The 21,807-nt window shown below is 32.3% G+C and overlaps 1 protein-coding gene across 1 annotated transcript in view; it reads right to left on the bottom strand.

Annotated features, from left to right (window-relative positions):
- Positions 1-19,163, bottom strand: part of LOC145291455 (uncharacterized) — a 556,359-nt gene extending 537,196 nt beyond the window's left edge. Inside the window, exon 1 of the mRNA XM_080137314.1 lies at positions 18,164-19,163. Within this exon, the coding sequence (XP_079993440.1) occupies positions 18,164-18,257 (94 nt within the window). The 5' untranslated portion in view covers positions 18,258-19,163. The remainder of the gene's footprint in view (positions 1-18,163) is intronic.
- Between the last annotated feature and the right edge of the window lie 2,644 nt (positions 19,164-21,807).

The following is a 21,807-nucleotide window of genomic DNA, read 5'->3' as shown; positions in this document are numbered from 1 at the left end:
AACTTTCTTTCCTTTCTTTTAATTATTATTTTACAACAGTTCTCATTAAAAACCATCGCAATCCCTTTTTCTCTTTATATGTATCGACACTTCTCAAGCCGCATGTGCCCCTGCCCTAGGTATATGTTTATATGTTTGTATATCGCAAGATTCATTCCTAAACTAATTAAACAATTATTATGTAATTAAAAATACAGCTACTAGGCGTAATAATGGATAATGTGGACTATATTTAATTTAATTATATTATTTGTAAAATGGACAAACAGTTCGCGGAAACTCATCGCAAAAATTGTTTAGCACTAAGTTTTAGATATCATTTAATAAATATTCCTTGAATTTCAATTTGTTTCTAGCATTTTAAAATCGTCCATCTGGAATTAAAATATTTCAGATTTGCATTAAATTTAATCCAGAACTCATATTTTCTTGCCTCCTAACGAGAAATGAATTGACATGAATAGCTCCCGTCTCAAGGAAGATCCATGTCTTGACAAGCTTCTGGGACGGACGTTCACTTCTGATCTGGAATGGAAAACATGCATCAAATATGTTGTCAAGATCGCTGGTAAAATGTTTGGATCATTCTACTGTTCCAGAATATATTTTACTCCCGATGCAATTTTCTATTTGCATAAGAACCACATACACCCTAAAATGGTCTACTGTTGTCACATCTGGGCAAGAGCTGCTCGGCACGCCCAATCCAGCCTTGATATAGTTAGTTCGAAATCTAATAGGTGATGCCCTTTTCTCCTCTTTGTAACCTTTTTTCCAACAGAAGAGACGTTGCGAGCCTGTCTCTTCTCTATCGTTATTTTCATGGAACGTGCTCGACTGAACACCAATCTATGGCCCTTCCTTTCCAAACTTTCACAAAAAACACTCGACTATCCACATCCACTATATATAATTTTCCCCACTCTCTATCTATGCCTAAATCTTAACGCAGATTCCATGAACAAATCTTCTTCCCCCAAACTGCCCGTCTGTGGAACCCGGTTCCTCTGGCCTGGTTACCGATTGAATACAACAAATCCAATGTAAACAAGTTCTCGGGTAGCGTATTATTAGTCATGGCATTGATATTTTTTTTTGTTAGAAATACAGTGTAGTATCTGTTCTTATATACTAGACTTTTCTTGCTGAGCTGTCCCAATAGATAATCAAATGCTACCCAATCTGCATTATTAATGGTAATTAAACTACCACCTTATATTCATTAACCATTATCCATTACCCACGAGTGGCCTTCTGGCCATTAATAAGCTGTGACTCCCAAGTAAAAAAATGTTTTTAAAATAGTAGGGTTTGTTACAAGATCAGTTTTAATGTAAGAAAATTCCAGATCCCAAAATTGGGGCACTTTGGTTTGGGGCAAAAATTTAAATTGTCTCAGTCCAAAAAAGTTGTCCTCCAACCGAAAGCAGAAAAGATAAAGTCTAGTATATAAGAACAGATACTACACTGTATTTCTAACAAAAAAAAATATCAATGCCATGACTAATAATACGCTACCCGAGAACTCTTAATTCAAATTCATCGACTTAATATTTACAGGCAACATGAATTGAAGCAAATATATTGCCAAGATTGTTGCAAAGAATAGGGGACTCTATCGCGCTAGAAAAGTGCTCACATATGAGAGTATCCCCTATTCTCTACAACGCCATCATTCACCCACGCATGAAGTATTGTTGTCACATGTGGGGTGCTGCATCTACCAGACTATCAATTAAGCGTAACCCCTATCGCATCGTTGTAGTGTTGCCTTATTGTGCTTGTTTCATAAGCACTTTAAATGGAATGTACCCTGACAAACTTGTAGAACAAGTTACTCCTTAGATGTAAATTCCTCCGACTAACCCGAGAAGCATCAAAATCATCCCTTTCACTATAGATATTCCTTGGTACTGAAAAGACGTCTACTCTAATAGTTTCTTCCCCCAAATTGCTAGACTTTGAAATTCCATCCCCGTTTACTGCTTCTCTTACTATACTAGCATACAAAATTTTATATATAATGTGAAAAGACATCTCGCTGACCATTTCCCTACATAGCACCATACGTCCAGGTGGCAATATACCTATATATATATATATATATATATATATATATATATATATATATATATATATATATAATATATGTTTGGTATGACTAAGACGAAAAAAAGCAACAGGTATATTATTTAATCGCTCACACATACACAATGTATAGCAAATTAGACACAACACAATCACTTTCGGTGGGCACATTTTCTTCTTCACTGCAACCTCTCGCTTACAGACGTTACGTTGCTAGTCTCAGTCTTTTCTTCAAATACTATAATGACATGATTTCTTTTATTCCAGCTTGTTTTACTCGTTGATCTATAGGTTTCCATCAATTTTTCAGTATTTTCTTTCCGAGGACTGCAAGGTTGTGGAATTCTCTTCCTGCTCACTGTTTTCCTTCTATCCACAGCCTTAGTCTTTTCAAGATACAGGTTAATAGGCTTCTCCTGTCTTTGCAATAATCAGCGTTCGTTCTTGTTAGCTCGTTACATGAAGTAGCTTCGTGCCTTTTCTCAAGCGATTTTATTTAAAAAAAAATTAATAATATTTTAACCTTAACACTTTTAGCAATAAAGAATTCGCTCGATCGACTTGACTATTTTAGAAAACCGCTTACGTTTGACTCTGGTTAAACGGGATCCCCTGAAATTCAATTCCTTCTTAAGAAGCCATTAAGTTTCGACATATTCTAGTGCTACACTCCTGAAAGTTAATATTAAAATATCGAATACGGATTCTAGAATAAGGTTCAGTATCATGATACCTTTATATTAGTCTTAGTGTAAAACTGCTCTGTTCGGGAAACTAATTGTACCCCTCTTGAGACGAGTATTATGCTAGTATAAAAATCTAAACAACAACTGACGGCGCATGGAAATAGAAGCCTAACACAGTCTCGGTAGCATCCGAATGAGCCACAGGTTTGATGCTTATTGATTAGATGTGAGGGAGAGAGAAACGATGGAGTTATGTATTTAATATATTTAGAGATTTTAAAATAGGTCATGATTTATGTCAAATATTCGAGCCAGCAACCGATGAAAACGCGATGACAACAATGAAAGGAATAACTTGGATCGTCTGGTTAATTAACTCAGGAGATGCACGTGACAAGTTTAAATGAAATACGTCTGAACACCTGAGCTCTGTAACAGCTACAGGAAAGATTTAATTATAAACTCGAATGCAAAATTATTATTATTAAAATTACTACTACTACTACTACTACTACTACTACTACTACTACTACTACTACTCCATAGGAGGTTTCACACGGGCTAGAATCAAAGAATTAGTATTATTTACTCACTAGGAGTAGTCACACAAGCCATCACCGGAGATTGCTCTTCGAGAACAACGTGTGGTGTTCCCTGGAGTCCGAATGACAAGTTTCCCCCAGATTTCCAGTACTCTTCTCCTCTTTAGATAAATTTTACAAAAAAATTTGCGTTACCGCAACAGCCGCTTACCATTGATTTCTCGTTGGCAGTAACTATCGGTTTTCACTGAAATGTTGGTAGCAATAAGCCTCCCAAAGATCTTAGTCCTTTTTGCACTCATCCAACGGAGGTCCGGTTAGTGTCTGTTATTGTTTTATTATTGATATTATTGCTGTTATTATTGTTATTATTGTTGTTATTATTGTTGTTATTGTTGTTATTTTTGTTGTTATTGTTGTTATTGTCGCTATTGTTTTTATTATTGCTGATATTGTTGTTACTATTGTTGTTATTGCTGTTATTGTTATTGTTGTTATTGTTGTTATTATTGTTGTTATTGTTGGTGTTGTTGTTATTATTGTTGTTATTGTTGTTATTATTGGTGCTATTGTTTTTATAATTGCTGTTATTGTTGTTATTATTGTTGCTATTGTTTTTATAATTGTTGTTATTGTTGTTATTATTGTTGTTATTGCTGTTATTGTTGTTATTATTGCTGTTATTGTTTTACATGTAACAATTGCTTTACTTTATATTTTTTTTATTGCTATTGTTTATTGAAACTATTGCTGTTATTGTAACTATCGTTGTTTTTAATATAATCATATTTGTGCTGTTATTATTGTCATTATCGTGTTGGTTTATGGTCCGTGTTATTGTATTTATTGTTGTTATTTTTGCTATTATTATTGGTTATATTTTTCTCATTGATTTTTAAATCATTGTTGTTTTTGTTATTGTCGTTATCGTTGGTGTAAATATTGTTGTTGCTATGTTGTTATTGTTGTGAATTTAGTTGTTATTATCTATATATTAGTACGATAGCGTGTGTGTTATTTTCTGTGTAACACTTCCATCCGGGTCGTTTAAATGTTATGTACTTCCATTTTACCAAGAATTCTTCATAAGTTTTCGCTTCGATTTTGATTATAGCTGATGACACTCAAGTTATATATATATATATATATATATATATATATATATATATATATATATATATATGTGTGTGTGTGTGTGTGTGTGTGTGTGTGTGTGTGTGTATGTGTGTGTGTGTGTGGTTATGGGGGGTGTTTTTATTTCGGTTTCATTTCAAACTAATGCACCCAAGTCTTATGGATATATATTTTTTATTTTTTAAATCGCAACTTTATAATATATAGAAATCTATAGAATATTAACTCTACAATAATATATAAGAAATCTGCAAGAATTAAAATATCATATTTAAGCGTACTTTACGACCGTGCTTTGCCGGGCATTCGTGCTAGCTTAGATAAATACTTTTGCAATTTTAACAAAAGAGCTACAATAGTGTCAGAGCGTCTCCATTTACACTGACCATCTACAGAATGTCAACATCAATATATTACGTATAAGTCTCCTGTGGAATTTCCACGCTAGTTGTTATTATTGTCATTGTTTGTTATTGTTATACTGTTGTTATTATTGTTGTTTTTTCTATTGCTATTATTGTCATTTGCTTTAGCGTTCTTCTTGTTGTAAGTATTATTGTTGGAATTATTGCAGTTGTTATTATCGTTAATGTTGTTATTATTGACGTTATTTTTTATTGATGTCATTGTTCTTTTTATTATTCATATCGTTGCCGTTATTATTGCTATTGCATGTTATCTTTTTATTGGTGGGAGACGATTTTTGGAATTGATACTACTAATCAATATTATTAGTATTATTAGTAGTATTATTATTATTATTATTAGTAGTAGTATAAATCTCAGAAATCGACTCCCACCACTACTCGATTACTACTACTACTACTAATAATAATAATTATTATTATTATTATTATTATTATTATTAGTAGTAGTAGTAGTAGTAGTTACTAGGAGTTCTCACAGTAGTCAAAAACAGGTGGTAGCTAGCGATTTCACTTACAGCGATTATGAATGCACGAAGTGTGTGGGTATTTATATAGTCACCAACAGACATTGCTGCATTATAACCTTTTAGTGTAGCGAAATCAGTTAGCGCTTCAAGTTAGTATCCACATCAAATGTTATGAGGAGATATAATATGTATGGCTTTACTCAAACAATGCTCATTACGTAGTATGTTATGAAAATATAATTATTTAAGTTATATATATATATATGTGTGTGTGTGTGTGTGTGTGTGTGTGTGTGTGTGCATGTATTAAAAACGTTACCTATTTGATTTTGGCTAGCCAGTGAATTTTCACTGGCTAGCCAAAATCAAATAGACCATAATTCCTTTAAAACCTCAAATACATTCTTATTGCTCTGTAATATAAATCATATATATAAATCTTTTTGCAGAATGAAATGCGAGTAATATCGAATCTCTATGTTCTCTCCTAACCTAAGCGGTGATAGGACAGAGGGTTGGCGAACTTATTAGATCTGTCTATTTGTTGGATCCATTCCAAGAGTGAGAGATTAGTGGTAGATACAATAGTGTAAACAATAGTGCATTTATGGGCAGATTATGCCATTGTAAAGATATGGGGTACTCTATGGCGTGATATGTTTGCGTAAAAGAGTTCAGTTTTCAGATCACGAGGAGCGAAACACTCCTTTACACAGGCGCACGTACATCGACGCATATAATAGTAATGCAACGAGCTGCACGTACTTGCTTTTTCAGTTGTTCAAAAGCCACACCGGTTTTCTGGGTGCATACAGGTTGGATATTTATCTCCATCACACAGCGGGAAGATGTTACACAAGGTTGGAAAATTTGCATTTGAAAAGCCAGTACGCTAGAGGAAGAACATTCTGGCTTGTAAAAATGGCCGGGGAGTCAAATCTCTATTCCTCCGTAGAGTCAACTTAGGTATTTAGCAATAAACTAACTCCTTCTCAACGCGTGAGAAAGTAATGTCTGGGAGAGTGGATTTCGTAAAAGAGCAAAGTATCAGAACAATACCTCAGCTAACAAGAGATAGATCATCTCAACAGTGTCTTAGAGTTTGGCGATTTTAATGGTCGCGACAACTCCATCCTCCTGCTATATGTATCTAGATATTAAAGAGGCAATATTTTGGCGGTGTGTTGTCTGTATTAACAAAGCGTTCTCAGTCTAATTCCATGAATGGAAGTCTAAGAATCGATGTACGCAGGTTTCGCATGGTAAACATTGCTTTTGTCTTCGCATGACTGATTGTATAACCAAACGTTATGTTTCTACATAGTTGCCTGACTACGCGCACAACTTGAAGCGGCGCTATAATTTTTCATTATCTAAAGTGCATTTATGTTGAAACGTTTGACAAAGTATATAAAATCCATATTCGCAGGTATACATTACCTAATGTATTACATATTGAGGAGTCTTACGTCAATAGTGATTAAGTTAGCTAGTGTGGATTTTGACAAGACTCACACTAGGTGCATGTCATCATGAGCCGATTTTGTAGAAATGAGTTACGAGGCAAGAGGCAACAGATCAAACGATAAGAACCACAGATATGCGGAGATTACGAATGACGCCATGGTTTTCTAAAATGGGAGAAACAAAGATTTTCAGATGAATCTCTCCGTGGAAGCCGTGCGAATGAGAAATCGTCAAGGATGTAGAATAATCTAAGCGAAATGTTATCTCAATTCTCTGCCCGTGTGCGTCGCTCATTTCAGACTGTTAAAAAGTAAAGTCAATAAGAAATAACAATCCAAGGAAACATTAGTTTCTGTCTCTATCTCCTAGGTCAATTCTCTCAAAATGAAGCCATTTATGAAAAGTTTCAGCGAATGTCTCATTGTGTCCATTTTCTTGATAAAAAAGCTTATTTTCATACGAAAAATGAAACAACAAAAAGAACTGATTGTGTAAGGCACGCACATATATATAAAGAATTTTTTCTATTTTGTTATTAAAAGTGTTGGGCATGAACTTCTCTTATATGAGTCACATAACAAACACTATATTTGTAACGTAGCACGGGGCGCGTATGCAAATGTATGCGAAATGACTCCATCGGTAAGGAAAAGTAAAGACTAAAAAAAATAAAATCTTGTTAGTGACAGGAATAACGTTCTAGATCGCGTGAGAGACGTGGATGACGTTTGAGAGCACGATCACGTAAGGGACGCCACAGCGGTAACGACAAAATGAGAAAATAAATGTCGTTGTACAACAAAACAAGCGAGTTGAAGTTCTTTTCTATTCTTTGCCTGCTTTGCGACTGAGGCTACAACGTGTTAGTTCCCGGACAACGTTACATATTAACTGCCTACTTTTCCACTAGTAAAACTGGTCTGGGATTCTTAAGTAGCATATTAGTCATATAAGCAAAGTTTTTTTTTTATTAAACTCGTTCCGGAAAGGTATGGCGCTTGATGTTGATCTCTTGATGTAAGGAGCTAACATACGCTTTCAAGGTGAAAGCCTAGACAACAATAAAAAATTATATGGATTGATTCCAACACAGGAAACACAAATTGATCTTCCCTTTTGTTGATTTGTTGCTAATCGCCTGAGGCGCCCTTACCACGGAATACAAACCGGGATACCCAGCCACTTTATGCAGGACAGAATCCCCCTCTCGGGTGCGTTAAAATCTCAATCCTACTTTTCGATCTTAGTCTCAATGTTCTTTCAATGGGAGAGAACTAAGTACCCCTTTTTGTCAAAAACATTGATAATTGAATGTAAGGACCAAAAGACTTTTTGAGAGTCAGAAGGTTTCTTTTTTCATAGTTTTCATATTTTATAAGTGATTCTGCAGGGTTTTTTTTAAATTCAAATCGCTCCAGACAAAGAATGAAACCGCTCAATATAAAGGGCTGAATATAAATAAATCAATATTTCTTGAAAGACAAAAACAAGTCAACGATGAGTGCTCGATACATAACAATGTTTCCCTTTATCGGAAACTTCGCTCATTTAATGTGAGAACTACATGACCAAAATTAGGGAAGGCTACCGAAAGTATACCCATGGTCCACATTCTATTTCCCATAATGCAAGAATCTTGCCAACAGCCTCCAATAAAACAGTGTTTGGATAATTACCATATATCGATTTGTCACTCTCCCCTTGTATAAAGATAACAGGATAATATCGACCCAATCTTGTGTAATTGGAGACGCAATCAAACTTATTGATGATGAATGCTGTTAATAGATGTAATTGCTAGAAGTTCAGTTCGGTGCACTGTGCCACATTATGCGATGTTTTTCGAAAACTGCAGAAAGGATTAATGAACAAGATAGTAAAGTGCTTTATTCATCGTTTGATGACAAGTTCGTTGATACTTCGATAATATTGGCTGCGTTCCAAGAACTCTGATTGGTTATCGTGAAGCCTGTAGTGTGAGATGTTTTATGATATGAAGTAAAATATCTTAGAGTATTTAGTTTTGAAGGCTGTTTCGATAGCACTACCCTCTTATATAAAAGTCGCTGAGTGTGTGAGTTCCTTCCCCATAGGTTCCGAAACAGCTGAGCCTATCTTCTGCAAATTTGACGCAAAGATAATTTATATCTGGCAATGTTTATAGATATATTTTGTACAGAAATTCATCTGATAAATATCGAAAATCGAAAAAATCCGACCTTAAAAATAGTCTTTTTCTCTCTTATAGATAAAAAAGAATTTTTACAAAGGAATATATTACGTTACACCGGGTAAGGGAAATGATAAAATCTCAGCAGATAATTTCTTCTTAAAATAATAAAAAAAAGATTATTGTCATCGGGAGATATATCTCAGTCGTGGAGTATTCGACTACAGATCGAATGATCACCTGTTCAATCCCGGGTGTACATCATAATTTTATTTTTTTCTTATTAATGATTTCAGTTTTTTTTCTTATTAATGATTTCAGGATAAAAGAAGATGTACCCTTTAAAATCACCGCAAATCATTTTTTTTTCGTTAGCATAGTTTAAAACTAAACATCAACTTTAAATGACTTTCTCAGTCATTCATCATCAAGCCGAAATATAAGCTGACGTGATATTGTAAACAAACACAGACTGAATTTGATGAACGAAATTATTATTTGTTATTTATTTATTTATTTATTTATTTATTTGGACTTAGTCCCCCGGGCAAATTATTTTTGGTAATATATAATAATCAGTGCAGGATAGATTCTTTAATACATACATAGACAATCTACATAAATTAAAATATCATGTTTAAGCGTATGGTACGACCGGACAACGCCGAGAAGCCAGCTAGTATATATATATATATATATATATATATATATATATATATATATATAAATTTATTTTTTTCTTCTTTTGTGTATTGATATTCATATTAAAAACCTTTTTTTGTATTTATTTAAAAAGAAAATACAACTTTGTTATATATGGGTTGCGGAATTACATTCATCTGCAAAAGATCTAGCTAATTTGCATATTCTTTTAAACATTCATTGTAATTAAATTCCTATGAGTTTTTTCGATTTTCTTATAGGGTTATCATTATTAAGTTAATTACTACGTGTAATTTATATTCATGCAGATATTCTACATGATTTATACTTGCGTAATATTTTCGTAACAAGTTTATAGCAAACACAAACCTCTTCCTGTATATATTTATATTTGAGTATATATATTTATTTTAAAAGTTTTGTCTCCCAAACTCCTCTGTTATTTTTTGAGTAAAGACATGAAACTTAATATATAGGGTATTCGAACCCATGTGAAATATTATATATAGGTTTTAGCCGGGGAAAATCGGTGCAAACGTGTGAAGATAAAAAAAAAATAGAATTAGCTAGGTGTAGGAAAAATGATGACATTACGAATATGAATGCGTAATAAAATAGCTATTAGTTTTGGTTTTTAGCCTTGCAGCAAATATGTGTTCATAGCTGAGGCATTAACGTGAAAGGAAAAAGTAAACCGTAAGCTAAACGTTTTAGTTCTGATTCTCGGTAGTGGCGCACGAGTCAGTCTTTTAATTTTTAAATTATTACTATATATTATGTCCAATATAAAATAAGAAATAAGAAATCTGCATTAATCAAAATATCAAATTGAAGCGTATTTCCGACCGAGCAATGCTGGTCGGTCTATGAAAGCTCGTTGGAAAGTTAATGGTCTGAATTGTGTAGTGGATTATGTGACATTTGTCCTTAAAGTCGCACATTTAGGGGATAATCCATCCATCATCTAGAGCCTATTTTTGGCAATTTTTAAAGCCACAAATTGTTTTAATCAAAGTCATTTGTTTGTTAGTTTAGCATATATGTTATATTTCCCCAAAAGCTCTGGCCTTGATGGGGGCGAGCCCAAAACTTGTTGCTATGGTTTCGAATAATCTGAAACAATAGCAAGAGGAGACTTGATTCCAAATATTTCTTATATGTTACATCTCCCCTTTTTTGATTTTCATAAAGTAAACATAAAGTTTGCATAAGGATTATTTGATACTTGTACTACATTTTCAAAAAAGGAGATATAACATATAAATATTTGGAATCAAGTCTCCCCTTGCTGTTATTTCAGATCATTTGAAACATCAGAAATTTTAGTCGCCTCTCCATCAAGGCCAAAGGTTTTAGGGATATATATATATATATATATATATATATATATATACTAGCATTTTAGCCCGGCGTTGCCCGAGTGTTTCGAGGTGTATGTTGAGCAAAAAAAAAAAACAAAAAAAACAAGTGGTAGTAGGAAGGCAGGCCCGAACCCGTCCCGCGGGTGAAAAACGTGACGTCTTCGCTGTTACGACTACCACCAAACCGGAAGTGACGTAGTTTTAAATTAAGGCTAGACAATCGAAAAGAGAGGATGACTTTCGAAAATATCGATGAAAAAAGCGACCCCTCCCTGTAGAAAAGTGCCCAATTGAGGGTGAAGAAATTAATATTTTTAGCCAATTTCTCGGTATTTGTCGACTGAAGGGTCCAGCTCTAAAACGATACTAATTTTGTGAAAATCCATCGCCTCTGTCGAAAGTTTTAGGCAGACATGTAAACATACATACATAGATTTATATATTTGTAACTCAAATTTTCGGCTCAAACCGATTAAAAAGCTTGCCCTATCTCTGAATACCCTTTATGTAAAATTTCAAATGTTTAGACCAGAAATTGTCTGAGTAATTTGATAGAGATCGCAGAAGTCAATTTATTTTTAAATTTGACCCCTATTATGACCCCTTAAAATTTATTGTTTTGTGCTCAAATCAAGTTATTAAGTTAGATCCATCTCCAAGGAACCTATATCTAAAATTTCAATTGTTTATACCCTAAATTGGCGGAGGAGTTTTGTAGAGTTCTCAAAGGTCGTATCGTTGAACTTTGACCCCTTAACAGGAAAACATCCATAACCTGTATATCAAGTTTCGAGTCTGTAGACTGAAAATTGACAGAGTTATTGTGTAGGAAAATGTACACAGACAGACACACAGACAGAAAGACAGACATACCGACAATAGTTTCAGTGTAGCTGCTTTGGAATGAATTTTGCTTAGGGGTTTTCTTTACTTTATTTTCTCTCCTGTGACCTTGCCAGGATAATATGAATACATTTATACTATTAGCCAAATTGAATATTAAAATTAAATGTGTTTGCTTCTATGAGACAAAACTATATGAAAATTTGCAGGCTTTTTGAAGATTATAATACTATTCTATGGTTAAAATTTTATGACAATTGGTAATAAAGAACCTCACACTAATAAAATATACGTAAATTTGCCATCATCTGTATATATATAGTTTCCAGCAGGCCAGCTTTAGTGTTGCTGCTCCTTTTGTCCCTCCGTTGGCCTTACCAGGCCATTAATATAGCTTCACTAACAAGGGAAAATTCACTACAATGAATTTACGCATACTTATGAAATAGAAAACAGTTGTGGATAACATAAGCGTTGCAAATAAACAGAAGTAAAATCAAATACAAAATGAAATGACAAAAGGACGTAAATGGTTCTCTCCAAATTTCTGTTACTTTAAGCGATATATTCTTTCTAGCTTCTTTTAAGTCGCTTAAAAAAGGATTATATATCTTCGATCTTTATCCTCTGATTTTTAATCCAAATTATATGTACAAGTTAACTTCGAATGGGTCTGAAGATAAAGGTTTCCTAAGGTAAAATCCACCAAATATCGATGCGATTGTTTTTAAGCTGTCCCTTTGCTAACGCGATCATGTTCTCCAAAGCCAAGAACAAAAACTTATTTCCTCCTATGACCTATGAAAGAAACAAACCAAATACCATGAATAAATGTTTAGCAGTTTAAGCAACCTAAAGCAGAAACGTGTTTACCAATATTTCTTAGCTCGAAAAACCAAACACACAAAACCAAATACCATGACAGAAAACAAAAAAAACCAAACCAAACAAAACAAAATGTAATAAAAAATTACAACCAAACAAAACACGCATGCCACAAAATAAAACAATCAAAGAAAACACAATACCATAAAACACAATAACCAAACGAAAACCAAAAACCAAGCAATAAGAAAAATCAACCAAACAGAACACAATGCCATGAACAAAATAACAAAAACAAAGCAAATTAACATAACACAGTGCCCCAAACATTATGCCATAAGACAAAAAAACTGAACAAAACACAACCCCATGAAAAACAACCAAACCAAACAAAAAAAACAAGTAATAAAATAAATGAACTAAACAGCGCCATAAACAAAACAACCAAAGAGAACAACCAAACAAAACACCATGCCATAAAACAAAGCAACCAAACAAAACACCATGCTAAAAATAAAACAACTAAACAAAATACAATGTCATAAAACAATCAAGCCAAACACTATGCCATTAAACAAAACAACTACACTAAACACATGCCTTAAGCAAAATAACTAAAACAAACCAAACACCATGTCAACAAAACAACTAAATAAAACACTATGCCATAAAACAAAACAACTAAATAAAACATTATGTCATAAAACAAAACAAATAAACCAAACACCATGTCAACAAAAAAAAACAAATTAACCAAACATCATGTCATAAAACAAAACAAATAAACCAAACACCATGTCATAAAACAAGACTTATAAACCAAACACCACGTAATAAAACAAAACAAATAAACCAAACACCATGTCATAAAACTAAACAAAAATAAACCAAACACCATGTCATAAAACTAAACAAAAATAAACCAAACACCATGTCATAAAAACAAATAAACCAAACGCTCTGCTATAAAACACAATAACCAAACCAAACAACCTAAATAAATATAACTTGAAACATAAAAACTTTTTTTGTAAAAGATTGGATTCGTAATTAAGTAAAACTTAAAAGGGTTGATATGCCATAAAACAAAACCACCAACTATGAATTACTATTTGAAGATATAATCAACTTGCAGTGTGACCCTTTTTTTCCAAAGGGACTTGATTCGACATTAAATAACTAAAAGTATTGGCATACCGTAACACAAAGCAAACAAACAAAACAAAAATTTGCAAGCGTAAACTATATTACATTCAGATCTGGACGTGTTTGATAGCCATTTGTTTTGTCGAAAACATCAGCAATATTGATTCCGAGCCAGATAACAGCGTCCTTACATGTGTTAACCTTTGCTTTATGTTGTTGACATGCTTCTTCATCTTTTAAAATACACGCACCGAAGAAATTATATTTGCACATAAACAAAACCCATCGGTACATGAATAATACTAGTCTAAACTTAAATGTTTTGTTTTTCTGTGGAGTATCTTGTATATTAATTTTCTTACACGTGTATACGAAACAAAAATATACAAATTATTACACAAAACTTTGTTATTTAAAGATACACTGTTATATATTCTATCCATAAACTTTTATTCGTAAAGCTTATATATAACCACAGAACCACATCCGGACGAGACTTTTTGAAAAAAATATTAAAAACTTGTGTCTTTCTTTCTCTCTTTCTCTGTATCTCTATGTCTCATTTCCCTCTCTCTTCCACACACACACACACACGCACGCACACACACACACACACACACACACATATATATATATATATATATATATATATATATATATATATATAATTTTTAAAGCCAAACAACGTCGTGGCACACAAGAGGCATAGCATTCAATGACCCGGAAGTCCAAGACTCGAGTTTCGCCATCATCTTGGACTTAAACTTCCGGTTCGTCGACTTTCATGGCTCTTGTGGGCTGCGACGTTGTTTGGCTGTGGAAATTATTATATAATCTCTCATATTCTGACTATATATATATATATATATATATATATATATATATATAACAGATATCCAAGTTAAATAATATTGTCGGCGCCGTTATTATTTTAACATTGTTTAAAAATCAAGTTTTCTATTTTCATTGTGTACAAAAAACTATACATTTCTAAGACCAAATTATTGAGTTAATATTTTTACACGCATCCACATGCACACACAATAATAAAGCCATATTTCTATCTGTTTGTTTATTCACAATTTCTAGCATGATTTCTCCATATGAAGACTATGCATTCAAAGAAAATCTGCATTCAGGAAGTAACCTCATTTATATATTATATTAAAATAGATATTTTTAATAATTAGTTCCGTGTTATTAATTTTTGTTGCAGTAGAATTGTATTAATTATTCTATTTATCTTATTCATTGTTTATTTATTATAAGCCAATACTAGTTGATTTTAAAACGAAAGTAATTTTATTTATTTAGCAGTGAGAGTAATTTCCTCTTAGAGCTATGAGAGTTACTTCACGTTTAATTATGTATATATATATATTGGCGAACTCTTTCAGAGATGAAACAAAGTTTTATTAACTTACCATAAGTATATTGTACTTATGTATTCAGTATGAGTGTAGTTTATTCGGAAAGAAAAACATGTACATGCTATATTATTCTATAATGTATATACATATATAAAAGAGTAATATATAATTATATATTTAAATGTATAAGTATATATATGCATATATATATATTTATGTATATATATATATTTATCTGTGTTTGAAATGTATATATATATATATATATACTTATCAATACACACATGTATATATATATATATATATATATACATATATATATATGTGTGTTTGTGTATGTGTGTGGTTGAAAGTATCCCTAAACAATTTAACTTATTCTTCTAAAATTTGTATATATTTTCTGCTTAACGATTGATATCGTAAAAATATGTGTATGTGCTTATCTCTCCCTTTCGTTCTCTTTTTCTCCGTATATATATATATATATATATATATATATATATATATATATATATATATATATATATATATATTCGATTACACGGAAATGTATAAAAACGCAAAGCGACATCGATTCTATGCAATAGCTGAATGAATCTTCACGAGAATGAAATGCGGAAAAATTCTGTGTAGCTTAATTGGTGTATATATTTACAACACTCACTATATATATATATATATATATATATATATATATATATATATATATATATATATATATATATCACCAATTTCGACGACAATAAAAATATGGAAGTGCGAAACATTCGTTGATAATCAATAAATCCCGGGCAATGTTGGGTTTTCGTTGCTAGTATACAATGATTTTCTGGAGTCTTTGTTTACACGGAATATGCATAATATATCTCAAATACTACATTTTACTTCGCATGAGATCAAACAAATAGAATAAAAGCTGTGCGATGGGGTTCGTTGCTAGAAGTGAGAGCACACATAGTTCGATATTAATTCGCGGGCAAACGGCAAGTATACAAACGAAACGACTAAACAGTTTTATTTTATTTGTTATCGGTAGGAAATGTTTATAAATATTGTTTTGTCACGTGGTTAGCACGACATATTTTTGGTCAGAATTTTTGTAATAACAACTAAACTGATATTCTAATCAGCAAGGCTTTCTATTTGGTGTCGTTAATTAAGACTTTACCATTTTATTTATTTATTTATTTATTTATTTAATGTTGCAAACATTAGACAAAAAATTTCTAGAGATAAGATAACACATCTGATGCGATACATATGAACTCCTGGTTCGATGCACCGAAAATGGTTAATTATTCCTAGTTTTTTTTTTAAATCCATATTTGTACACTCTCTTGTTGGAAATCTGGAAAATTATAGAATCTTATTCTGCTCTGAAAAGCGCGGAAATATATTTAAAAATAAAAAAAAAACAAAGCAAAAACAAAATTCACTTCATGAATATTGTAAGATTTTGGTATTTAAAAGTTGAACAAAAATAAACAAAATTTGAAAAAAAAAAAAAAAAAAACTGGCAAAAGCAAAAACACAATTGTTAGTTGATTTTTTCATTGTTACTCTTAGAAAAAAAGAAATAAATATATAAAGAATGAGAAAAAGAAAGAAAGAATGAATGAGCGAAAGACAAAAAAGAAAGGAGTGAAATAAAGGAGGAAGGTCTAAAGAAGAAAGGAAAAAAAATTGAATAAAAAAAATTAAACTATACCAGAAGGAAAAAGGGTGGAAGAAGAAAGATAAAAAAAAGAGAGAAAAAGATGGAAAGCAATAAAGAAAGAAAAGGAAAGATACCGAAAAGGTGTAAGGAAGAAGAGAAAGAGAAAAAGTAAACCTGGAGATAAAGAAAGCAAATTTTAAGAACTAAGGTATGGAGGAGGAGGGGGTGGGGAGAAATAAAAAGAAAAAAGACATAAGACAAAAATAATAAAAAAACAACAACACAGAAATGAGAGAAAGAAAGAGAGAGAAGGAATAACAGGTACGTATAAGTTTTAGTGGAGAATAATATGTATACAATATAAGTATAGTGAACAACAAGGCAGGTGAAATATATTGATATATAACAAGGAGAAAGAAAGAAAGAATTAATCAAATAAAGAAAGCGACAAAGAAAAATAATGAGAGAGAGAGAGAGAGAGAGAGAGAGAGAGAGATTTCATTTGGTTTAGGAAAGGAACGTATAAAAATTTAAACAATAAACGGATACCAAAGAAATAAAATAGAGAAACAAAGAGGGGAAAAGGGAAAGAAACGGAGAAAGAGATAGAAAAGCTTAAAGTTTTTTTTAGTGTGTGTGGGGGGGGAGTGGAGATCTGAAGAAAGTCTGCAAGAGATAAAGGAAGAATAGAAGAAGAAGAAGAAGAAGAAGAAGAAGAAGAAGAAGAAGAAAGAAATAGAAGAAGAAAAAAAGATTAAAAAATAGATGAAGAAGATACAGAAGATAAAGACAAAATAGAAGAAATAGATGAAGAAGAAATTAAAGAAGAAATAGAAGAAAAAGAAATAGAAGAAGAAAAAAGAAGAAATAGATGAAGAAGAAATTAAAGAAGAAATAGAAGAAAAAGAAATAGAAGAAGAAAAAAAGAAGAAATAGAAGAAAAATAAAAAATAGAAAAAGACAAAGAAAAAGACAAAATAGATGAAGAAGAAAAAGAAGACGAAAATGAGAAGAAAGATAGATGAAAAAATAGATGAAGGATAAGTAGAATAAGAAAAAGAAAGAAGAAGACATGCTTCTTTCAAATCACTGTCAAATTCTTTGGTTTCAATCAATAACATAAGTATAAAAACAAAAAAAAAAAATAGAAAGACAGAAAAGAAAAAAGAAAGAAAAAATAAAAGGAAGAAGAAACGACGATAAGTTTTTTTTTTAGGGTTGCTGAAAAAAACAATCTGAAAAGGAAGTGAAAAGATACTTTTGTTCGAATGAATTACAAAAAAATAAAAAAATTAAAGAATAAAGAAGAGACTTACCGCACATGAAATTAATAACCACAAATGAGACGAGAAATAGTTTATAAGAAGTGAATGTTTTCATAATAAAGAAACCAGATCGTAACACCACCATATTTCTCCTCTTTGGTAGACCCTTCTGCCACTTGATAGACGCTGGTTTGTTCAATAAAAATAAAATAAATAAATAAATAAATAAATAAATAAAGGGCCAAAAAGACAACAAGCGGTGCTCAAAGAAGAGCGAGAGCCGAGAGGGTCACTTGAACAATCGTACAACGAAGTGACTATGGTTGGTTACGTTCATTCATAAATTTCCTAGTTGTCCCTCTCTCTCTCTCTCTCTCTCTCTCTCTCTCTCTCTCTCTCTCTTTCACGTTTTGTTGTCTTGGCGTGTAGGAAAAGTTCAGTAAACAGTGCCGTTACAGTCCACTCCGCACACAACGAGCCGTTACATCCCATACGCACGGTTTATAACTTGTAGAGGAAGTAACCCAACCTTTAGCCGTAGATAGATTTAGGTAGAGAGATAGATAAATAGATAGGTAGATAGACAGATCGCGTTATTATAGAAAAGGCTGTATATCAGGCCACCATCGCAGCTTCGGCGCACCAACATATCTCAGTCGCAGTCGCCCGCAACTTCAAGTCAGCTAGGAAGAAACCCGTTCCAATTTCACGTTACTTCCCCCAATGCACTGTGCAGTCGCCACAAAAGAAGCAGATGCATTAGCGGCAGTAACAAACAAAACAGGAAAAAAAAAAAAAAAAGAAGACGAAGAATCAGAAGTAGCAGGAACCGAAGAGGCAGCGGTGGTGCGAACTACGGTAGTAGCTTCAGTAGTTAAAGCAGTACTATTAACCGTGGGATCGCAGGCATCCCCTTCTCTTTCTTTCTTTCCTCTCGATCTCAGTACATATAAGACGCACGGTGCAAATTGATGTGCCCGGGTAGGAATATCCGTTGGTTAAGCCTGAGTCCCATGCGTGAGCACGAGGGTGGGATTCCGGATCGTCTGGAAAACTCTATTCTATGCGCTTGCACATGTGTGTTATTGAGTTGCAAATGTGCACTGTGAACTATGTGCCCTTTGACCAACATATGCAATATGTTTATGGAGATGTTATAATCACCAAAAGTGCGATATATCAGGAAGTACATACATCACTCTCTCACTCTCTCTCATTATCTAACTATATATATCTATATATATATATATGTGTGTGTGTGTGTGTGCGTGCGCGCGTGTGTGTGTGTGTGTGCATATCTAAATTATTTCATATATCCACATACAATGTTTAAATCAAATATATTATTTATTTATCGATTTTTACTATTTACTCCAACGGTGATTGATAAGTAAGTAGAGCACTTTGCCTTCGGGTCAAGATCAAAGTGTAGTATCTGTTTTTCAGATGCTGCACTTCAATTTCTTGTTCTCGTTCAGTGGAGGAGAAATCCTTCACGACTGAGACAATTTTTATTTTCGTTCCTTTTCTCCACATTAAAAATAAAAACGACCCTGGAATCTAACTCTGTCCCGTGGGGAGACATTATGAATAGGAACTATATATGACATTTAAACTAAGCAATATATATATATATATATATATATATATATATATATATATATATATATATATATTAAGTTAAGTTAAGCAACGATGTGACTGGCCAGTACCAGATTAGTGACGATTTGGCAAGGCTAGGCGCTGTATGTACCGCGCCGAGTTGTAGAAATTTCCAAGTTGATATCTGGGGGGCATGCATCAATTCACTGGGAGAGATGCACCTCGATGCTTCGTAAAGACATGCATCTAAGAGAAGGTAACTCTGATGTAAAAATCTGCGGTCTAATGTATACTCTGTCCTGTGGCAATCATCTGCACAGACAAAGATTAGCAATAATACCAAAAAGTGTGGTTGGTTCTACACAAAGCCTTCACCATTATAAACAAATCATGTGTGGATTTCCGAGCAACTTATTTGTTGTGGTGAAAACCCATACGTCGAAATCAACGAGAGAGTCCATCATATATATATATATATATATATATATATATATATATATATATATATATATATATATATATATATATATATATATATATATATATATAGGATGATTTCAATATTTTTCCCGATTCTAGTACGATTACCAATTCCGCACTAAATTCCCGATTCCAATAAAATTACCGATTCCGGTTCTTCATTAATCTCTAAGTATTTATCTATAAAGTTACTATTTTTTCGATTACAGTAAAAACACGTGTTAAATGTGCACATATTTTCTCAAACGTAAAAATACACTTGTGTGTGTGAGGGGGGGTCGCTCTATTTTAGCGTAACTGGCAGTTTAAAATCAATAAACATTTATTATTTTATTATTACTACCAATAGTGGGAGATTTTGCTTTTAATTGAAAGTATCGTTTTGGCATCGCAAAATATACACAAGTTTTTTTCAGATTCTGATACCCAAAATGTTCCGATTTTTCCGATTCACGATTTCTATTCCAATTAATCGTCCCAACACCGTTTAAGAAGACTACGAATCTTACTTTTCTAGTTTAACTATGCAACGAAGAAAGAAAAAGAAAAAAATACTAAAAAAAAAATAAACACATACTGTTTCTATCCGTACAAATGCCCTATGGTAGACGAAAATGATTTTTTAAACAAATAAATATTTGTTTATTTAAAATAAATATGCGTTGAATTTGCTTCCATTAACTTACGTCTTCAATATATATATATATATATATATATATATATATATATATATATATATATACTTAAGCATATTATATATGTCGACATAATATATCAATATATGTGTGTAAAAATTTTCAGTATTTATTTTTAAAAATGCTCGCAACAGAATAGAACTTTATGATGATTGAAATCGGGTTTCATATCTATATGCCTTCAGATTCAAATACCATAGCATTTGCGTTGTAATGCGACATTATATTTTCAATATATATATATATATATATATATATATATATATATATATATATATATATATATATATATATATATATATTTGTCGTTCACAAATAGAATGTTTCGCTGTATTACCGCTCTTCAATGCGACTAAACTAGCGCGCGAATCCCGAGCCAGAAAATGAACCTTCAACCATTTACTTGATAGTTGGCAGTTCTATTTTCCAGCCCACGAGATCGGCGCCAGCAAACGGCATCTTCGAATGTCCATAAATATAATCATTTTGATCGCTACTTTTAAAGTGTTCGATTTGGTTGTTTACTTAAAAAGAAAAAGTTTCGCATAATACTAGGGAAGCAGGAGGCAAGATTATTTAAGACAGAGCTCTACTATAGACACACACACACACACACACACACACACACACACACACACACACATATATATATATATATGTGTGTGTGTGTGTGTGTGTGTGTGTGTGTACTATTAAATTAGTTATAATATGCTAAAAACATGAAGTAAAATAAAAAAATATATATTTTCAAAAGTGTACAATACATAAGTAAAGTTTTTTATGAATAAAATTATATAAACATTAAGGTAAACCTTATGTGGATCGACCAGTTATGCAATGTTTTTATGTCTTGTCAGAGCTTTAATAATTATTTCATACGTTATATGATTGTATACCATTGTATATGCTAGCAGTTCA

This window comes from Euprymna scolopes, chromosome 12 (genome assembly GCF_053919585.1).
Source record: "Euprymna scolopes isolate OS-2025 chromosome 12, ASM5391958v1, whole genome shotgun sequence".
NCBI classification, from domain to species: domain Eukaryota; kingdom Metazoa; phylum Mollusca; class Cephalopoda; order Sepiida; family Sepiolidae; genus Euprymna; species Euprymna scolopes.
The sequence above is the reverse complement of the archived record's forward strand: the minus strand, read 5'-3'. Positions and strand labels throughout refer to the sequence as shown.